At 36.7% G+C, this 22,608-nt stretch overlaps 1 protein-coding gene across 4 annotated transcripts in view; it reads right to left on the bottom strand.

Moving 5' to 3' along the window:
• Nucleotides 1-5,131: 5,131 nt before the first annotated feature.
• Nucleotides 5,132-22,608, bottom strand: part of LOC109056883 (LIM domain only protein 3) — a 47,927-nt gene continuing 30,450 nt past the window's right edge. For all 4 annotated transcript variants that reach the window (XM_042739255.1, XM_042739250.1, XM_042739244.1 and 1 more), the window contains 2 exons: nucleotides 15,660-15,785; nucleotides 5,132-6,675 (listed from right to left, as the gene is read on the bottom strand). In XM_042739255.1, the coding sequence (XP_042595189.1) occupies nucleotides 6,570-6,675; nucleotides 15,660-15,785 (232 nt within the window). In that variant the 3' untranslated portion in view covers nucleotides 5,132-6,569. The remainder of the gene's footprint in view (nucleotides 6,676-15,659; nucleotides 15,786-22,608) is intronic.

The following is a 22,608-nucleotide window of genomic DNA, read 5'->3' as shown; positions in this document are numbered from 1 at the left end:
AGATCAGCTGAATGTGCCGCATGGAATAAATTGCCAGTGACATTTAAGGTGAAATAACTAGCATTCTTCCCGCCTAACAGCGTATGATGAGCCACTTATGTGCATCTGCGGAGTTGAGATTGACACGAGGATGGAGAGGCATGTTTGTATGTGCGCGCAAGCTTGGGTTTTTGTGGTGTGTGCATCTTTATTACAGACCCCTGACAGGCATTTTGTCATGTACCATGTGCATAGATTGTGTTAATGGTGATTCTAATGGTTTAAGCAGTGATAACAGAATCACAACTGATTCGTCTGATCTATATTTTGCTTCAGATTGAATATTAATAAAAAAAAAAAAAATTGGTTTTAACATCAAATAACTCAAATCCATCTAAAAAGCAAAAACTCACCAAAAACTCAAGTTCATCCATCTGTGGACTTTAATGTAACTGATGTTTAATGTTCAGATAATGACACCAATTCCAAGAAGTTTTATCATCATTCAGGAAAGTGTGTAAAGTATCAGCAAGAAAAAAACACTGCTAGTGTTGTTTAAGTGAACTAAAAAAAGCACCCTTGTAACATGTCTTAAAAATGTTTGATATCGATTTCCTGATCTACTTTAGAAATTGTGCTTGGTAACAGGTATGTATTTAGGCTAAAAATAGCATTTTTAGCTTAAGTTAAATGTTGACAGTTTAAATGAACTGCATGTTGATATTACAGTTTACATTAACTTAATTATTTCTGCTGCTCGAATTTACTTTAAAACCCAGCCTGATGTATAAAACACCTTCTTCTACTGATTGTATGTGGATGCTAGACAAGAATGAGGCAGAAAAGATATTGTTTGTAGCTTTTTTATGTTGCTAAATGATGCTAAAGGCTAATTTCTCACATAAACATCCTTACAGACCCTATTCTATACAAATACCTGAGACGACATAAAGAACAAAGACAAACCATATATTAAAGTAAAATTATATTTATTAATTCATGTTTGATTTATCAATGGATTTCTAAATGTTTTTTGTTAAGCTGTATAACGGAAAAAAACATGCTAGTGTCCACATTCTCTTTTCTTGTAAAGGGATCGACATGGATCAGATTTGACCAATTTTTTTTTGCAGCTTGTCTGAACAAAAAGGCTAGCAAAATCCAGATTTGTAAGTGTGAAGTGTGATTAGGGATGTGTTTTAAACTTTGAGTACAGTGATTACCATTATCCAGACCCAATTACAAAGTCTTCATCAGGTTTTTGAGTAAGAAAGTGTCATTGTGTTTAGCCAATACCAGCTAATGATCCGCTAATCAGAAATGGGAAAAGTGCTCATTGAGCATCCTTACTAGCCGTTGGCTAATCTATCCAAGGGTTGTTTTCCACTGGGTAGCGTGCATTCGAATTGGACCAAAAATTCTTAAGTCCATTATCGGTGCAATAAAGAGCTAATGACCCAATGACGGGAATATATTTGCTGTAGCACCCATCTCTACGAAGAGGCCGAAGGATAAGGAGTCATTAAGACAGCGTTATCTGGTCCAGATAGCATTGGCATGTCTACGCAGATCATTATTTTCACCCCTGGAGCCATTTGCCAAAAGAGAGAAGCCGTATGAGCACAGCGGCTGCTCAGACTCGGTGGTCAGCTGCGGTGTGGAGGGGGAGCCGCTAACGATACGTGCCCTGGCAGCTAATTCTCTTTCTAAATGCCCCTAATGACTATTTTATGAAAGGATCTTACATTTTATTATTCGCTTTTGCTTTAGTCAGCTTGCTGTTTGTTAGAGGTTTGAGGACGAGATGTTTCTAAGCCACACACACACATCTTTTATTCTTTTGTCGAGGACTGGTTTAAAACAAACGCCCCTGTGAATAGCCCTGATAAAACAATAACAGTTAAATAAGACAGTTTGTGCTGTCTCCCTCAGTGCTTTCAGAGTGTGCTTTCTCTCTGACGTGATGAAAGATGTATTTAAAGAGAAATACAGCAATGCAAGGTGAGGAGTTCTGACAGAGGAACAAAAACCCAAATTTGATGCTATTGTATGCTATTAAGATAGGCTGCAAATAGCTTTATTCTATTTTATTTTTTTCGTCTGAATATTAGAACACAAGATCAAGTTTACAGACCTGATCAAAACCACATCCAACAATTGAAATTTCATTCATTCATTTTCAATTTCAAGATCTGATCCAAATCATGTTCACCAATTAAAATCTGATTTAAATTTTGATTGATTGATTTTTTTTTTCTAGATCTGATACAAATCACATCCAACAGTTAAAATGTGAATAAAATGTTTGTTTTTTTAAAATATGAATTAAATTGTTATTCTGAACATTTTACTTATTTTGTTTATTTTGTATATATTGTTTCTGTTTATTTTAATTAAATTTCAAGACCTCATTTATTATTTATTTTATTTTATTTTATTTTATTTTATTTTAAGACCTGATCCAAATAACATTCAACAATTGAAATTTGATTACTATTATTTATTTATTTGAATTTGAAGACCAAATCTAACAAATCTAAATCTAAAATCTGATTCAAATGTGTTTATTGATTTAAATTTCAAGACCTGATCCAAACTACATCTAACAGCTGAAATCTGATTAAAATGTTATTATTGAGTGTTATTTATTTATTTTTAGTTCAGAATGTAATAAGCAATTAGTGTCGCAGATATTGTGCTCAATCTGTGTGAACAAACTCATTTGTTTCTACCCTTTTCTTTACATGTTGCAGCCAAATATGTGATATTCATCAACAGATGATGTGGTGCTATTCTAAATTGTGTTGTGCATCGTGTTGCACTATATAGTACTTTTGTTGTGTAAATATATATATTTGAATGATCACAGTGTTACCGCTAACAGTATGGTTTCATTATATCTTGCTTCAAACACTTCAACATATGAGACAATTACGGTAAATTAGCGGAGTAGATCCCCCATTTCCCGTCAACTGGATTGTTATCTAGCGAGGTTTCAGAGCCGTCTCTGCTTTTTATGGAAGGACTTAACAGCTGGAGTCTAATCAAAGACATTTTTCCCTCTGTGTTTCATGCTAAAGAAATTCAATTAGTTTAATTGGTCTGCTTATTATAGGCTGTAATGTGATGTGAGTGCCGCTGTTGTCAAACTTCACAGGCTACTTTAAACAGCCTCCTTAATTAGATTGAGAACTTTAATCTCAGTGTTTCAATTGTACAGTGAAGAGGATCTTCAAGCAATATTCTGGCTTTGCTTGCAAAGCAAACTACAAAAGCTTTTAAATAGCTCAAGTGTGGGCCTTCTTAACATACTTTTATAGGTTTATAGGCAGCCAATATTGCCAGTTTTTGTTACACAACTCTCTGGAATACATCATTCTGATCAAATGTTTGTGTAATGACCATTAATATGGATCTGATTATTGTCTCAAGCTGATTTCCTACATACAGTTGCTATGATAGTTTTATGTCTCTTGTATCATTTTGTCGTAGATTTTTTTTTTAATCTAATTTTTTAATTTAAATTGTTTATTATTTATTTTATTTTATTTTTGTTTAGAGAGCAGCCATAGAATGATATGAGACATGTATGAGATGTGTGGTTGTTACTTTTATGAGATATATAATAGAATATACAAATCTTTATTCATATTTAGTTATTTGTTATTTGTTGCTTTGTGCATAAATTTTTTTATTTAGTTATTTATTTGTTTTAATTTGTTTTGTTTGCAAATTAGTTTTTCTTTTTCCTTTTTTTCATCAGTAAAACTGTAAAATATATAAAAAATGTATTGATGATTTTAATTATTGCATTTTAAGACTGGATCCAAATCACATCCAATAAATAAACTGATTAAAATGATTTCTTTTAAAAATATTTATTTAAATATTTATCTGCTTAAAATAGCATTTTATTTATTTGGTTAGTCAGTTATGTTTGTTACTCAATATGAAGTTCTTGTTTATAAATTTATTGAATAAAAGCCATATCACACTTGCAGTTGTGCTGTTGTTCTGGATCTCAGCATGATATTGACTATTCAAAACTGCACTCTGTGTGCATTACATTATCTAAATAAACTTATAGGGTAAAATTGTTTTGTGTTGGGGTCTTAATCACCAAGGTCAAGGTAAATTTTTACTGTGTGTCTACCTTTATACCTCACTTAAATTTGTTTTAGCTAAAGCTGATTAACTTGCTGTTAAACACGCAGCTGTTTGTAGCTGGACTTGTGGACCCATTTATTTCTATCTTGCCCTTTTTTTTCCTTCCCACAGACTAAAGGGGTGGAAAATTTTGAGGGGCAGTGACAACAAAATGGATGACAAAATGACAAATTGCACTTATGATCAATCACAGAACCGGAAGTGCAGCATGGTCTGGTGGATAGGCTAATGGAGTGGAGACCTGAAGGTTCACCACTGGCTGCTCGGCGTCTACAGTTGTGCCCTTGAGCGAGGCACTTAACCCAAATTGCTTCAGTAAACACTCCGTCTTAGAAATGACAGTGTATGCAAACTGGCCCATCAGCTTTCTTCACAGAGAGAGAGAGCGGGGGGGGGAGGAGGAGAGAAGAGAGAGAGGGTTATTTTTTATATGAATGGCATTTTCCATAAATTTTGGTATACCTTGACTTTTTTAGTGGCATAAATCCTATATTTTTTATTGTGAGAGAACTATTGCATATGTTTTAATCAACTATTATCTAACCTGAAGGTAACCTAGCATGAAAAAGTTTGTCTTAAAGTCTTAAAATGGGGATTTTGACCAGTTCCACCTCAGGTATCTTCTTCATCTTGACTTTATCCTAAAAATAAAAAAGTTAAAAACAGTAACATCATTTGGACCCATTGCAGAAGCACAAGTTCAACCATTACACAAATTATATGAAAAGAAATTAAGATTTTTTTTTTTAAAGAAAACATTTATCTTTTTTTTTAATTTAATAAAATTTGTAATTTTACATTTGTTCTTTATTTTTGTATTTTTTATATATTTTTAGCATTTCCCCCCCATCTTTAATTCATTTTATTTTATTTTTGGTAATGAGGAAAAAGTATTTCATATTCTATTTTGTACCCTTTTGTGGAAAGTGCCAAATGCTTTTTGTGAAAAAACAACGAGGACACAAAGAAAGCCATCAGACAGCGCTAACACAATAAAACTGTATTACATTTGTGCTTAAAATTATTACAGTACAGTATGTACACGTCCTAAAAATAAACATCTCATGCTGAGTAACACATAAAAAGAAAATCCATATACAATAGCAAGCAAAAAGAATTTTTTTTTTTTTATATGTACAACCACCATATACAAATTAGGTTTGTCCTCATTTTCTAGGCTATGTCCTCGGTTACAAAGGTAGTCATAGCCCATGAAAGGATTATCAACGTAGTAGGCTACAGTAGTGATTTGCGCTTGCGTGTTGCCTTGAGTTGATAGTAAACAAAACCCGGTAAAGGGAAATCCTCCAACCAGGTATTCACGTGCTCCAGTAATGCCAACAGTTTATGCAACCTGATTGTGTTTAAATTATGTCAGCTGATCAACATGGACCCCACAAAAAAAATACGAGGTGACATTCGTCACGTCTGGAGGAAATGCTTGGCGACTGAGCGGTGATTCAGTTCAGGTATAAACATGTCAGGAACAGAGCCTTGAGTTACGCGCAATGACGAAAAGCCTATTAAATAAATACAGTGAAGAAAGCAACAAACCCATCATTTCCCAACCCATTACACACGTGCCAAACCCAAATGTTCAAAGAGTTTGCATTTGACCACTAGGGTCTTTTAGGTATAAAACAGGGTGAAAGAAGTTTTTCAAAATGTCACCAATGAAATCACACCACATGTTGAAGCCCAAAGATCTGTTAGAAAGCTAACACCTTAACCAGGTGTGATTTTGCGAAGTTGTCCCAAACAGCCAGGACATTTCGTCTTTATCTGTGGCATTGTTCTGAGTAGCTCCGCCCACTATGAAATATCATTGGTTCTCGTAACTGTACATTAAACATCAAATATCTTCTGATTGGCTGTTTGTGTTTATTCCAAATAGCTTGTCACTGGAAACATAATTAAGACACAATGTAAACAAAAAAGAAAGGACAATGAGGAAACCCATTCAACCTGAGATCTTATGTTGACATGGCACCTTTTCTTCTCGCAAACTCATTCACCAATAAATACTGGATTTTTTTTAATAGTTTTTTTTTTTTACATTGTGATCTTCACCCTGTAAAGCAAGTGACGTAGAATTGCAATTTGGACTTAGGGTTGTACTTTGTGTGTGTTTAAGTTCACAAAAGTCGGGCCATTGAGATGTCTCGTCTTCATAAGGTTGTAGGCAGCATCATTAAAACCAAACCACAGACTTGGTCCGTCTTCGAACATTCTTCCACTTACCAAAAACGTCTCTATGGCTAATCTGTACAGAACACCGTCCCTTGTTTGGGCTCTTCATATATACAATGCAATGGGGACAGGGGCTGGAGAGGACACTAGTGCTTTTTGTGTCTGATTGCATGTCCCCTTCAAGTCCTCTCGCAGCTCTTTCCCCCCCTGTGAGTGACGGGGTCGTGGGGTGGTCAGCGGACCTGCGGTGCGTAGCCCTCCTTCATCAGTCCTTCCTCGTAGTCTGTCTGGCACAGGATCATGTTGTTCTTCAGGAAGAACTTGTCTCCGACGCAGAACCTGCATGAAGGCAAAATGAGAAACAGAAACATGGTCTTTACATAACTCGAGAGAGACGCAGAAGGACTCATTACTAGCTAAAGTTGCAGGCTTCCCCACAGAGCCGCATCCCGCCCCCTCAGATATTAGCGTACGTTATCCTGCGGACACGTCGCTCGGTCTGGAAAGAGTATCTCCAGAGTGCACCTAGCATCTTCTTCACCTGCAGCGGTTTCATTAATATACCCCACAGATGGAGCGCAGGCTTTAGCTCTGCCTGACAGGCCACTGTCTCACTTGACCTTTTGGAAAGAAGATTATGTTGGTCAGGCAGAAGAGAGAGACAAAGAAGGCGGCAGAGAGGGATCGAGAGCGAGCGCTCTGTGTGTTTAACCGTCCTGAGGGCCACTTATCTTGCTTGTAGCGAGAGTTCGACAAGGTCGGAGTGCCAGCGAGCGCTTGTGTCTACTGGCCAGCATTCTTTACCAAACTCTCCCGCCTGTGGATGAGGAGAAAGATGACGTGTTCGAATGTCTGCTGGTACTATTTTAACGATTAAAAGTTTGTATTGGGAATGCAGTGTTAGGCAAACAGAGTTTAGCTCCAAACCTAATCAAACACAGCTGAACAAGCTAATCAAAGTTTTGAGGATTACTAGAAAGTTACTGGCATTAAAGGAATAGTGCAAATTTAATCTAAGTTAAAGTCAGCAATGGAAATGGAAAATCTGTCTGTTACTGATTTTAATGTGAATTATTCAGCAATGCATAAGTTTAATTTTATAAAATTAGTTTTGACCACATACATTTTCAAAATATCATGCTTCAATCTTCTGGTGAAGAACTGGTGAAGAACCAGTGGACTGAACTGAAGTCACGGCCTACTTTTTTATTTTTTTACTTTTTCAATTATCTGTTTCACTCTGATGTACACCAAAATATCGAAGAAACTACTTCTGTTACATAACTTTAAGCGTGAAGGCTTTGTGGCATAACTGTCAATTACCAAAGAAAATCAGTTAGACTCGTCCATCGTTCTTTTTTTAAAAAGCATAAGTCAAGGTTACAGTGAGGCACTTACAATGGAAGTGAATGGGGCCAATTGGTAACACTTTCTGATAGTCCACTTTAGACTTTCTACTTATTTATTTATTTAATTAGTTTATTTGTCAGGGACAATGTACAAAATACATTAATCTTACCAAAAGATGTTTTGTACCAGAGTTAGCAAATGCTAATTTCCATCTGCAGTCCCGGGCAGGTACACACAATATTAAAATATTACATTACAAATAACTGTAAGTAGCACTAACAAATACATGCAATATTAATTAAACAATGATCATTTAAAACTAATCAGATGTTTAAACGAAAAGCCAATCAAAAAACCATCACAGCCTAAAATATATACAACATAGTCAAAAACATTTACTTCAATATTACATTTACTTACTTATCATAAGTAACTTTGCACTTACACGTCAAAAACCACTCATTAGAGTATTAGTAGACTGTCTGCTTAGTATCTGCTAACACTTTATTTTGACGTTCCACCAACAGACTTTCTACTGACTATAAGTAACTTAAATATATAACTTATTCTACAAACCCTAACGTAACAGTCTACTAATACTCTAATGAGAGTTAGCTGACATGTAATTGCAAATATATGAGTTAGTTGACATTTAGTTGTCTAAGAATGTCTAAAGTGGTAATTAAATGTAACCTGAGCATTTTTACAGGATTTAAAAGCAGAAATGTGAACCTCATTTTATAAAAGCACAATTTTTCTGTTACGAGTCACGACGTGTATTTGACCTGTAATGATGTCATGTAAGTTATTTTAGGGTTTTAGGCTGTATATTTTCATGGCGACAAAGTTATTAATTGGATGTTTACACAAAAGGTTAGTAATTGATTTTTTTTTTTTTTTACTAAAATCATTTAACTGAAATCAATCTTTATGGATTAGCCTCAATGTTTCACTGTGACTCCATTTTTTTTTTTTTTTTGAGGAACATTTTTTTTTTTTTGTGGTAATCAACATTATGCGTTATTTGTATTCCTTCAAACATCCTCAGGAGGGGCGAATATGATCGGAGAGCCTTTAACCCTTTCCATCATTGTTGAATATAATGAGCGAGCGCTACGATACTTTGTAAATGGCTTCCTCCCTTGCACACATGCACTTCGGAAAACTTTTTTTTATTTGTTATACACGGTAATGTCAAGCAGGAAGCCGCAGCCATTAGTTTGGACCAAGTATCAACAAGTAATAGCCATTAATCGTGCTTGTTGACACGGTGATTAACACAAAGCAGAGGTGTGCTTAATGTAATGGTGTCATTCACTCCAATAAAAACGTCCTGTTTAAATGACACATTCTTGCCAGGAATCCATTAGTGTCTGTCTTCTCTGACATCCTGGCCCTCTCCACCTCCTCTTCTGAACACCTCCATCTCGCTCGTTCGTTCTCTCGCTTTCTCAGCTAATAGGATCTCTCTGTGTTTATTTACAGCCTGTGTTTTCTGTTTCCTCTTAGCCCTCGTGGCTGGTCCGTTTCGCAGTTTCGAATTGCTTTATTGTTTGTGATTTGTGAAATGTGTTTGTGGTTTGTGTGTTCTGTTTGTGAATTGTGTATTGCAGTCAGCCCATCAGAGGTAGCGGTAATAAAATGCCCTTGCGCTGCCCTCTGTTTTTCTGCTCGTGCAGTCATTACCGATCACCACATGTTTCCGAGCACCTACATTACCCTTAGCTTGATGCGTCCTCCTCACCCTCCCCTTTCAATCTCTCATCCCAGATGAGTTCAACTTCAGATTGCTTTAATTGCTTTTTAGTATTTCCCATCAAGTGGAGGAGAAAAAAAAGTAAATGCATTTGATATAGTGTTTGCTCAGGTATGACCATAAATTTGGGGCTTTTCAGTTTTTTTTTTTTTTTTTTCTAAGGCTGCCATTTTAAAACATTAATTGAGTGTGATTAATTATAAAGAAAATAATGTGAAAAAATGAAAGCAATTAATCATGCCCCTGACCCATATGTCATATATATATATAAAACGATGAAAAAAAGATTTTTACAGTATTTTTTGTGATTTATTTAATTGTGATTTACTTGATTTTGGTCTGGCCATTTTTTTTTTTTTTTAAGTAAATGAACATGAATTAACAATAGAATATTTAGAAATTAACAGTAACCTATAGATTGATAAATGCTGTAAAAATATTTTGTTGTTAGTTCATGATACCTAATGCTTTAAATAATGTTAGGGAATTTAACCTTATCATAAAGTGTATTTTTTCTACATCTGAACAATTTAAAAAGTACCATCTTAACTTTTGCTTTATTTCTGTCCTTGTTTTGTTTTTGTTTTTTTACAAGTATTTTGTTTATAGTATTATTAAAATAAATTAAATATTTAAATTCTCTTAATTTTCTAAGTGAAACCTTTATATATATATTAATTCATAGCCTAATGCAACAATTACATATGTAAATTGTCAAAACTTTATAATTATGGCATTACATATTTACATTTTCATGTAACAGCCAGTATTTGTATTTGTATTTGTAACAATCACAAAATTATTTGTATCTGCATTCAGATAAAACCAGGTGGAAAGTCGTACAGTTACTTGATAAGACCGTTATGACTATCTTTTTGTTCATAGTTATCACTGAACAAGTATGCCGTGTTAAACTAAAATAATTATTAACTTCTAAAAATATATTTATCATGCAAGCAGAAAGATGTCATGACAAACGTATAGTGGTCATTTGAACACGACTGAATTAATTCAATTCGCACATTTTCATTACTCAGAACTCTTTAAGCGAGTCTTTTTTTGAACTTCACTAAACAAATGTGCGTGTGCCGAATGAAGTATTGTCTTTTTTTGAACTTCACTAAACAAATGTGCGTGCTGTTTCGGGCGTTATTCTTTTTTGAAGCCATTATCCGTGTCACTAAACAAATGTGCGTGTGCCGAATGAAGTATTTTGTTTTGGGTAAAGTCATTTATTGTTAAATTGAATATTTATATTTTAATTATGAATTTATCGTCATACTTGCAAACTCTGAGCATGCATTAATGCACACTCGAGTAGTCGATTGTTTCCGACAGTGCCGACTAGTGTTTGAAGTATTCGATCACTCGACTACTCTATGCAAGCCCTAATATGTGTATATATATATGTATATATATAAATATATATATATATATATATATATATATATATGCAATGAAATGCAATTTTATTTGATTAACTAATTGGCATATTATTCTAATTAAATCAAATACATTTTAATTGATTGTCAGCCCTATATTTTTAATTTGATTCTTTCATTTCTACGTCATTCCCTGCCTCCCTCCTTTTCCTCAGGTGTGACAGTAATGATGAATATGTCTATTGAGACCCATCTTGTTAAAGAAAAGATGGCTTCCAAGGCAGTGGACTTGATGTATGGCTTCGTCAGCTATTTGCCTCTGAGGTCTGTGTTAACTAGAGTAGTAACATTCCTCTTCTGTGAAATAACATGTTGGAGGAGAGAGGACTTGAAAGAGTGAGGGAAAAGAGAGAGGAAATGAATCACGCAGGGAGGTCTGTAGACGGAGAGAAAGAAAGTGAACGTCATCAGATGTGAACAAGACATTATCCGACAGAATAGAGTGGATCTGCCGCAGCGTCTGCAATGCAGCCGCATGGTTTCTTCTAAAGAATGACGAATAGAACGGAGCTTTGCAGACGTCTCTGAGGGGACGAGACCGTCGTCTGTGGCTTAGTTTAGTTACTGCAGTCCCTAAGCACGTACAGTCCTATTTGCTCTGGCTTTCCAGACTTTATGACAAAGGCGGTGACCCGCACCGGTGACCTCCCTGCCCTGCCACCCAGGCCTTCTCCCATGGGGCCTCAGAACACCGTGGCCTGGGCTCATCACCGGGAACTGGGACTCCCGAGGTTGGCTCATGAGGCCTGAGCGGACGACAGGCTCATCGATTAGCTGTCCCTTCAGGGCTGATCTGTGGCTAACGGCCGGCTGCAGCCTCAAAACCACACAAATACACTGTGCTCGCGCTCATCGCTGTGGCTGTTGCCGCAATCCCTGTTAACCAAGCTGAGGATATAACCTCAAACCAGGTGAGCAGATTTATATCCAACCCATGAATAATCACGCCAGAATAATTCTGGCTGCACGGAATGATGGGATACTTTTACAGATGACACAGAGCATGTCTGATGTCCTCCGTAATGTAATGAAAATCTTCAGTCAGTGATTATTAGTGCTGTTATTGTTAACAAAAACTATTATAAATGGCTGTGCTTGAATTAAAGCTGAAATAAAATATAAACATTATTAGATAGAAAAACTTTAATTTGATGCAAAAATGGGTGTCAAATACTAGTCAGTCTTTAAAGGCAGGAAAAACCAAACCCTCACAAGCTTTAAAAGTGAGAGATTTGAACAAGTAAAGAAGAGTGACTTGTTCACTTAAAATATTCGTTACCATATTATGTGGAAGTTTCTGGTTTTTCATATTACGTGAGCCAGACATAGTTCATTCAGCACTCTCTTTGTGGAAATCAAGCTAATCACGGGCTGTATTTAATGGTGCTTTTGTGTGGCCTGACTAATGAAATGACTCTGTAGGAGATGTGTGTGGGGAAAAGGAGGGGTGGCCCAGCTGTATTAAAAGCTTGATTGTAATAATTAAAGCATCAAACGGTAATGTCGGGACATTACTGACCCTCATAGAGAAGCATAATTATATGGTGTGACCTCTACCGACCCGAATGTCTGTCCCATGTCACTGACGGCGAGGAGAGTGTTTTGTAAGATGGATTAGATGGCTCTTTTAAAGGCCACAGCCTCTTTAACATTGTTTGAAGAGTGGAAATGAGAAGAGTGAAAGCAGGGAGGGATGTATACGGAAGTAGAAAGAAGGGAAATAGACTAATAGCTAAATTCAAGGCAATGGAAATAACAAAACAACCCTTATTTGAAGAAAGGAGGTGGGGCATTCTTATTCTAGTGAGCATTTGATTGGACAAAAATCTTTTAGTGCAGGATGAGTCATCAGTGTTTTTGACTGTAAATATTACAGTTAATTTTGTTCAAGGTTTTGGTATATATTAGCATACAAACAGCCTGGAAGCTAAGATACATAGAATATAAGCCATAAAACTCTATTTTTGATTTCAGGAGGTCCTTGAACTACAAAAATTTGTAATTTTATCCCTGATTTATTGATCATTTTCATTCAAGCACTAAGTGCATAAAACAAAACAAACGGGATAAATGAAATCAGGCCCAATTGGTTAGTGAAAACAATAATGTGCAGTGTGTTTCTCCTTCTATCAAAGGCTCTTGAGACAGTCTTGCTGTTTGTGTTGATGTTTATCAAAGAGCATCACTGGACTGAGGCTGTACTCGGGTAATGCGGCGAGCTGTCACAATGACGGACGCGTCATGAAAAGCCCTGCCGTCTTTTTCTCTTTCCATCAAAATTTGCGAGGCTTTCTCGAAAGGCACTGACAGAACAACAAAGTGTCTGAGACGTGTCGGGTGGCGGGTGTCTGTGGAGATAATGTCTCGTCAGCTTGTTGACAAATGAATTTTCTTTTGGTCAAATGGGGGGTATTTGCATATCAGACTGTTGAAGCGGTGCTCTCTTGGGTAGTGTTTAGACCATAGGAGATCTGATGCAGGAAATTCTTTATAATGTATAGATTTATTTGTTGAGTTTAGTCAGGATAAAAACAGCTTTAAGTAATGTGTAATGTATAGTGGGCCTAATGCGTATTTAGACATTTTAAAAGCTGCATACATGAATTTCAGTTAATTTTAGAAAACATATTGGTTAACTAAATTGGTTACTTAATTAGAAATTAAAGTGGAATCAATCAACTGCTGACCTATATTTAACTGAAATAAAATTAAATTTATTTCTGTGATGGCAAAGCTGAATTTTCAGCACTCATTACTCCAGCCTTCAGTGTCACATGATCCTTCAGAAATCATTATAATATACTGATTTGGTGTGCAATAAATATTTTGTATTATTAATGTTTAAAACCATTGTGCTACTTAATTTAGTTTTTGTGGAAGCCATGATACATTTTTTTCTGGATTTTTTTGATGAATAGAAAGTTGAAAAGAAAAAAGTCTTTATTTGATAAAAATCTTTTGCAGCAGTATAAATGTGTTTGCTTTCACTTTTAATCAATTTAATGCGTCCTTGCAGAATAAAAGTATTAATTTCTTTCAAAAAATCTCATTGACCCCAAACTTTGAACAGAATAAACTGGATCTCATTTTATATTTTTTATGTAGTGCAATAAATTTTTAAGCATGGCATAAGAATCCGAATACGTTTTAGAACCGCTGAATGTGAGTTTGTTGCGAAGGCCACCTATGTACATCTGACTCTTCTCCAAAACATTCAAAAATGTCAATAAACTGACAGGAAATTCATGCTTCAGTCTGAGATATGGGCAATTAGCACCAGCTCCGTGCTATAAATCTTGTGGTGAACCTCAGTGAAGTTGTGATGGGCGAATGAAAGATGCATACTGAGGCCTCGTCAGAGCGTGTAAAGCAGACTGACGCAGATTTTATTAAACAGTTGATCAGCTGGCCTAATGTAAAAAGAAAGATTTGCCTGCCTCTAAATGGGCTGTAACGCCGGGCGGACCTGTCTGTGACTCTGCTGATGAAGATTAGCTGACTTCTCAGATTAGCTGAGCGTGGTTCATGCAGTCAAGTGAAGTGGCAAGACAATAACCTGTTGTTAATTGAGCGTAACCGGATCCTGCAATCTGCCCCTCTCATGTGCACTGCTCTCTGGCACCTGTGTGTTTATATGAAGCAGGTATCTAATGAATAGCCTGTGCTGAGGTTTCTTCTTTACTTGGCCATGTTCTAAGACAAATGGTCTCTTCTTCTTAGAGTGAATGAGAACAAATAACACAATTTGCCCAAAGTAATGAAGAAAACCGCAGGCCACAGAATATTTAAGTGTCAAATTGCTGTTTTGTAGTGAACCACAGAAATAAGACATGAAATGGTATTTTAAGACGATTCTTTTTTAACATGAACAGAAAAATTAGTGAAAAAACACAATGTGGTCCTCTCATGACATGAAAGACTGCAACAAAAAGGATATATGCAGATATTCAAGATTAGGGGTGACGGAATTTGAGGAAAAAACTGCATAATCTCTACTTTTCAGAATATAAGTAAATTCAATACAATTAAGTGTAGTAGAAAAGCACTTGTTTACTTTTAAAACCTAACATGATCAGCAGTGGTTGTAGTTTAGTGGCTAAACTGTTCAGACTGTCCGAAGTCATCAGTTTAAACCTCAGATCAATTTGATTTTGAGAGTTATTTTGTTCCTGATCATCACTGTGTCCTTGAGCAAGGCATGATGCTTGAGGGTGAGATGTACTATAAACCTCTTTGGATACAAAAGTATCTATTATTTGTGACACAAATGAGCTTGTGGTTCAGAGTTTGTTGGTAACAATCACTAGAAATTGCAAATGATGGTGGTTCAATAATTGAATATAATTATTGTGCCATCAATCGTAAGGTTCTGGTTCAAACCCCTGAAGGGCGATTCATGTGCTGGAGAGTTATCCCCTAAATCACTGTTTTGCCCTTGAGCAATGTACTTCTTGCTCCAGGAAGACTGTACTTGTAGTAAACACACTGATGTAATTTGGATAAGAAAACATCTGCCCAAACTGTCTTTCGGTGGTAGGGTGGTGGGCTTTAATCCGAAAGTCATTTTTCAAACCCTAGAAGGTTTGATTCATGAACCGGAGAGTTGCTGGGATTCCCTATCGCCATTTTTCCCTTGAGCAAGACACGATATGGGGGTGTGAGATGTTTGGATTCAAGACAGCCTTTTAGTTTTAAGAGGCTCAACATATCTGCACAGAGAATCATATGTTTAAGTACTTCAAAATGTTGAAAAAGCTGAATATGATTTGACTAACCTCTGGTTACACAGCTGGCAGGCGAAGCAGTCCAGGTGATAGACGTTCTCCTTGGCTCTCATGACCATCTCAAATGCTGGAATGAGTTTGCTGCAAGCCGCACAGTTCCCAGTCACGCCGAACAACCTGATAGATTGAAAAATATGTGAAGTTTTAGGATCAGAACCATTGGATAAACCATATCATTAAGATTGAAATGGGACTATAAGGGTGATTCATGAATCTTGTGAACCAGTTCTTTATAGTGAATCAAAGATAAACAGAACAATAAGTGTAGTTCAGTTCACAAGTGATTTTTTTTATGAGGTTGTTTTTTGGGTTTTTATGAATATGTTATTTGAAGAGTATCAAAAATTTCACAAACAAATGACTCTTATGAAAGTTTCTTTATAGTGAATCAAAGATATAAAAAACAACCTGCGTAGTACAGTTCACACATGACTCTTATGAACCCTGTTTTTTTTTTTTTTTAGTAAAATCAGAAACATACAAAGCCACCAGTGTAATCCGATTCACAAACAATGTCTCTTATGAACCCATTCTTTCTAGTAAATCAGAGACATACAAAGCAAACAGTGTAGTTGGATACACAAGCAAATGACTCCTATGAACTGGTTCTATTTATTGAATTAAAAACAGTGTAGTCCAGTTCACACACAAATTACTCTTTTAAACAGGTTCTTTCTAGTGAATCAAAAACATACTGATCAACCAGTGTAGTCCAATTCTCAAACAAATTACTTTAATGGACTGGTTCTTTTAAGTGAAACAAAAGCTAAAAAATAACCAGTGTAGTCTGATTCACAAACAAATGACTCTTATGAGTCTGCCCTTTAATGAATCATCTTTTTCATTCTAATTTATGGGGGTTTATTGCACAAGTTTATGTATAGTGTTTTACTCAAGACTGATTAACAAAATGAATCAAACTGAAACAAGAGCTTGTGAATAGAATCAAAAAACTATACTGATACCAATACTCCGCCAATATTTCCCATAATGCATTTTTATGATATATAAGGCTCAAAAAGACAATGCATTAGACAAAAACATGTAAGTGGAGTGCGATGTGACCATCATGGAGATGTCCAGGCCGGATGAGGTTAGCTCTACAGAGCCACTGCCCAGGGACGAGCCTATTATTTTCCAGCCCGCTCGCGGGACATTACGGAGAGCATTCATTAGGGATTCATGGCTGTTACTCCACCGCGACCTAGACCGAGTAAAGGGGGGAAGGGGGAAAATAAATATCTGATAACGAAATCATATAACAAAATAACCTATTAGGCGGACTTCTTCAGGCACTTTTAGCCGTCGTTGTTAAAATGATAAAACTGCATGCCACTCTAGAGCTCTGTAAGAGATCGCAATCTGATAAATGATCTCGGGGCCTGGGATATGCAGGGTTGTTTATGAACCTTCAGAAACTATGTTTCCCACAGGCAAATAAAAAAGAGCTGAGCAGATAGATTGTACTCATGAATACCTACAAATTAAGGGCTGAGTTGATGAAGGATATCTCCAATAGCTTTTCAAGTATGAGAGAAAGGAAACGAGAGTTCATCTTGTGGATTGGTGCTGATTTAATTAAAGGAATTATACCTTTTTCTTTGAGCTGTCTAAATATAGACACGTTTGTGATATTACGTCTCTACTATTTTCACAAAAAGTGCATAGCCAGAAGTCCTCAGCATGAAAGAGATGAAATGATGAGGCATATTATTTTTCACTAGCATCTTGCAATTATATATCAAAGATCTAAATGCAAATATAAAAAGGATGATAGATTCACTGTATGATAACTCGCTTATATATTATTATGGCGCATGTATTTATTTGCATGTTCTGAAAAGAAAAGATGCATTAATGCACACGCCAGATTTCACCTGATGAATGATAGATGATATCAATATGAAAAAATGATGCTTGAAGGTCTTTTTGTCATCAGGCTGAATCAAACTAATATTGGGTTTGCCACTCTAGCGAGCTGTGAGCTCAAAATGTCTCATCTCGTGCAAATTTAAAGTAACCAATACCTTTCCTGGAATTGGACAGTCATGCCTTTTTGCTTTGAGCATTTGAGGACAGAGGTCTGTGCTTTGCAAATACACAAAGCATTGAGTGAAGACAACTGCTCTCACCTGAGAATCTGGCCGTGTATTACATGAGCTACACAGAGAAATCAATAGATGTGTTTTTATTTAAAGAACCGACTGTATTTTTTCTGTGGAATGGATTGTGATCCATCAGAAACTAGATATAAGTGGAGTATATTGATGTACAATAATGTTCTTTGGGCGATTTGTTTTGCAGCTTCATTCTAACTGCTGTTTTTAGCTATTCCCTTGTTTCAGAACTGACAGATTTACTCCTGGCTCACATTTTCACATTGCACATTAATATACTCCTTTATTTTTGAGTTCTGAGTTGAGTTAGATCTTGTGAAAAGGGAGAGTCTTGAGAATTGACTGAATTGGTTTTCAAGCCAGCCTATTTATGTATCTTAACTCGTCCTCGATATACAGACACTGTACATCTTGTATTAAACACTAGATTAAAAATGTTTGATACAAGTTCAGCTCTATTTACAGCTTTTGTGGCATAATGTTGATCAGCAATCCTTCAGTTATATTTTACTTTATATGAATGACCTTAATGTACACTGGAGGTACACTGGATGTATGTATATATATGAATGTATCTAAGATGTTTTCTCAAAAGACATCTTTTTAAAAAATACTTCACCAAGGTTACTTTTATTTATGATCTTTTATTTATGATCAAAAATATAGTAAAAGCAGTAATATAGTGAAATGTTAACTCTTTTCTATTTTATTATATTATAAGTTTAATATATCTGTAAAATACAAAAATATTACATTTATTTATTTGTTTGTCTGTTGGGAATTTTCATTTATTTCATTGATTTTCAGCAGCCCTTACTCCAGTCTTCACATGAACACATGATTTATTTGTAGAATTTTTTGTAGAAACATTTAAATATTACGTTAACATTGAAATGTATCTTACTTTTTATCATTTTAAAGGTGCCATGTGTAAAAATTGAGGTAAAAATATCCAAAAAATGACCTTCACGCATCAAAAGAATGAGAAGAAATAAGGGCGATGATGTCATTAAAAAAATGTCAAGTTATAGTGCTGCAGATATATCAACCTTAATTAGCATTAGCATTACTAGCCACGGCCCGACAGGTGTCGTAATACCAGTCTCGGCCATGGGAGGCGGTATGCGGGCAACATAACCACCAGCCAACCTGCAATACACTAATAACTCGCACGGCTTGTGGGCGTACTGGAACCTGATGTCGATCGTGTGGAAGGTACAGCCCACTACTTCATTTCAGTTCAGGGAAGAGAGCGGAAGGATGGCTGAAGCCCTTGGCAAGAGACACGTACCATCACCACCCGCTACAGGGAAACAACCGCGCTCGGAATCACAAATCAAATCCGATAGAAAAGGAGCCGAAACAGAGTAAACATCGGCACTGCTTTCCATCGCTGGAGACAACTGATGGACTTGAAAGAAATGAGGTTCGACTCCGAACTTGCAACATTTCTTTGGGATGGTAAGTAAGATGCTGTTAGTATTTCGCTGCCAGTTTGTTTATATGTTTGCGTATTTTTTTCCGGAAGTTATAACATAGAAATGTCTCGAAGGTTGTTCGATAAACGTGCTAATGTTAGCGATGGCTAACCGTAGCTGCGTTTGATAATTAGCTAGCTATAACTTACCCACAGATCCGATCCGGTTTTCACCTGTTATCTACCAAAGCCCGTCTCTACCAAGCTGATGCTAAAATGTAACATTACCTAAGAAGCTTGAAATGTCTTTGATGATAATGAACCCGAGAGAGGGAGAGCGCCCCGGCCGCGCGCGCACTCACTCACTATATTCAGAGCGGTCAAGTTTTTGAAAGCGTGTGAAAAGAGTCAATTGCGTGTGTCTCACGGTGAATGCTTGGAGTTGGCAGCTCTGGTTACGTTGGTTGGCGCTAGCTTGGTCAACATCAGCTGTCTGATGTTGACCAATGATGTTGACAGAATGCTGTCTGTCAAATTAATTTAATTCAAATAATGTGTATATACAACTCAAAATGTAATATGAACAAAACGAATATGAACATATTCACTGGTAAAGGTGAAGGGGAGTAGCTTGAAGATGTCATGTTTCAAAATCACTTGACATCACCCAACGTTCCTCTGGAGGCAAAACGTCCTTTAGGCTTCGGCTATGGCTCTAGGGTTGTTGTGAAGGTAGGGGCGGAGCATAGAGACTATGCCGTTTCTCGTTTGTTACTCTAGAGTAGACCATTTCACTTTATTGAGGCATACTGCCCCCATCTGGTATGGAATGTGGAGTATGACTTGATTTTTTTGCCAAACATTACACATGGCTCTTTTATTTTATGTTTTCTTTGAAATTTTTTTTAATTTTTTTTACTTTAATGTATCGTTTATTAGTGGTGAACTTCCACAGACATTATAACGACCCACTGCTGCTAAAAGTAGGGTACTGTGCCACAAGCTCCTAGTGTCCCTGCATACAGTAGACTCTTAGAGAGCTGTTTCTCAGCCCAACAGGAAAAGGGGAGGGGCGGTAAGACGGATGAAGCCCTACCTGCCACTTGTCTTTCACCGGTCTGCCAGTTTGATGCCGCAGACACTAATGGCTCTCAAGGGAGGTGGCAAATTAAGCGTGCTTGGCTTGTAATGAATTCGGAGGTGCATGTTCTCTAAATGCAGTCTTCAAGAGAAAGACCTGAGAGTCCATAGACCAATGCAGACTGGTTTTCTCATTTATGTTCTGTAGGGTGAAGACAATGTACCACAGTTCAACTGAGTTTACCACTCAATCCGGTTTTCAGTCAATGGTCAGTGGCTATGTAATATTTGTAGAGTATTATAGAGGAAATAAAACTCCCTTCGACATAAAGGCTGACAAAATAGCATGTATATTTTAGCAGGCTGAAGAGGCAGCGTGAAATTAAAATTCATGGCGGCTCTGATTCATAAGTTAAAAGAGAATGCGCAATCAGTACCACCTGATTGGACACAAAAGGTGTTGGAGGTGCACAGCGGCTTTTCACAGTTGAATGGCACCTATTTGATGAGAGGAAAACAGACACCAATTAAATTATTCCACAAGGCTTTATCCTAGTGGTCGCAGAAGAGAGGCTCAAGCGTGCAGCTTTACTGTAATCATTAGACAGTGCCCCAATGGAAAATGCATGAGCGATGTCATCCAGCTTGATGAAATCCTTGTAAATTACTCCCTATCAAACGAGACCCTTCAAAGACTCTAATATGCAAGTGATTCAGATAAGACAAAGAAATGAGACACTCTGTTATGGTCCAAACTGTGTCATTTTGGGTCCCCTTATACTCAGGGTTTTCAACCAGTGGTCCATGGAGAAGATCATTAAATTTTCATTTAATTTTTAACTATGAACTTATTTCTAATTTTTGAAGTAATGATCCAGTGTAGTAATCAGGATTCTGCACTCACAACTGAATTAAGAATGTTTTTTATGTTTAATTCAGTTCCTGAATTTAAATAGATTATTAATTGATTATTGATTATTATTAAATACTTGAGGTAACAAGCATGATGCAGAATTGCAATTCAAGTTTGAATGCAAGAAAGTAGATTTAAAGTTTACACTTTTTTTAAGGTGTGCTTGTTACAGTGTAACTGTACAATTAAGTACTGAGTATTAATAGTTAACAACATGTACTGTACTTACTATAGGGTTATGGTTAGGATTAGGGCTTGGTTTAGGGTTAGATGCTTGTACGTATGCATAATTTACTATTATGCATACTTGCTATTACTACAATAAATATATGTAACGTGTAACAAGGACACTGTAAAATAAAGTGTTACCAAATTTTCAACTGAAAAGCTTTGAAAAGACATACATTTGAAAGAGGTATGAAATGCCACCTGTATACATTTTTATTTAGTTTAATACATTAACTTTTGTGGCCCAGTGTGGAAGAACACAGAATACATTGCTTATGTTGAATTTCTTGGAATTCCAGTTCAGTTACAGTTCTGTTCTATTTCCTGTCATTCCAATGCTCTTGAATTGAAACAGTGACTGAATTCTGTACAACCTTGGTAGATAATGTTTTAAATTAAATTTATAATGGAGAAAACGTTTTTTTTTTTATGCTGGGCTTTCTAGTTGAGAGTCTGGGTAGGGGGTCTTGGGGCCTGTAAAGGTTAAACAAAAAAAAGTAAACATAATTTTGAGCAAAGAAAAGCACAACGTTTATCTGAAACGTCAGGCCTGTATTATTTTCGCTTCGTTTGTTTGGCCATTTTCTGAACATCAAGGGTAACAAATTAAGCATTGCTTTCTCCTTTCTGTACCTCTTTTTCCAGGGAAAAGAGAAAGAATGATAACACCGCCACCTCCAGAAGCATTTGAATTTCTGACAGTGGCTCCCTCTCTCCATCTAGCTCCTCTCTCCCGCCGCCACCCCCGCGACTTCAATCGCTCTGGCCTCAGTATGCATTCATCAGCTGCCGAATTAGAATTTGTTTCCTCACAAACCATTGATCATCGGCCTATTACCAGGCAAATGACAGTTAATTACCCACTACATTTAACCACGGGGACCGGGGGGACCGACCGCCTGTGCCATCAGTCACAGTGATGAATGTGGCAAGTTCAGTAATGCGCGGCCGTTCTCGCGTCTGCCTGCCACGCTGAGAGCAACCCCTGGATCTCACTTCTCTGCACCCAGGGAAAATCTATGGCAATCTGCATAATTACAGGCTCAGGGTTAATAACAGACAAATGATTTGTTGCGTCTCGAGCAGCAGGCTCCCTCGCTGCTACCGTGCGGTGCTGTGTCTGCGGTTAGCATTGGCGTTAACTAACGTCAATGTTTGGGGTGCTGTGAGTTGGGGCTGGAGAGC

Source organism: Cyprinus carpio, chromosome A4, assembly GCF_018340385.1.
Source record: "Cyprinus carpio isolate SPL01 chromosome A4, ASM1834038v1, whole genome shotgun sequence".
NCBI lineage: Eukaryota > Metazoa > Chordata > Actinopteri > Cypriniformes > Cyprinidae > Cyprinus > Cyprinus carpio.
Note: the sequence above shows the minus strand (reverse complement) of the source record. Positions and strands in the feature narration are given on the sequence as shown.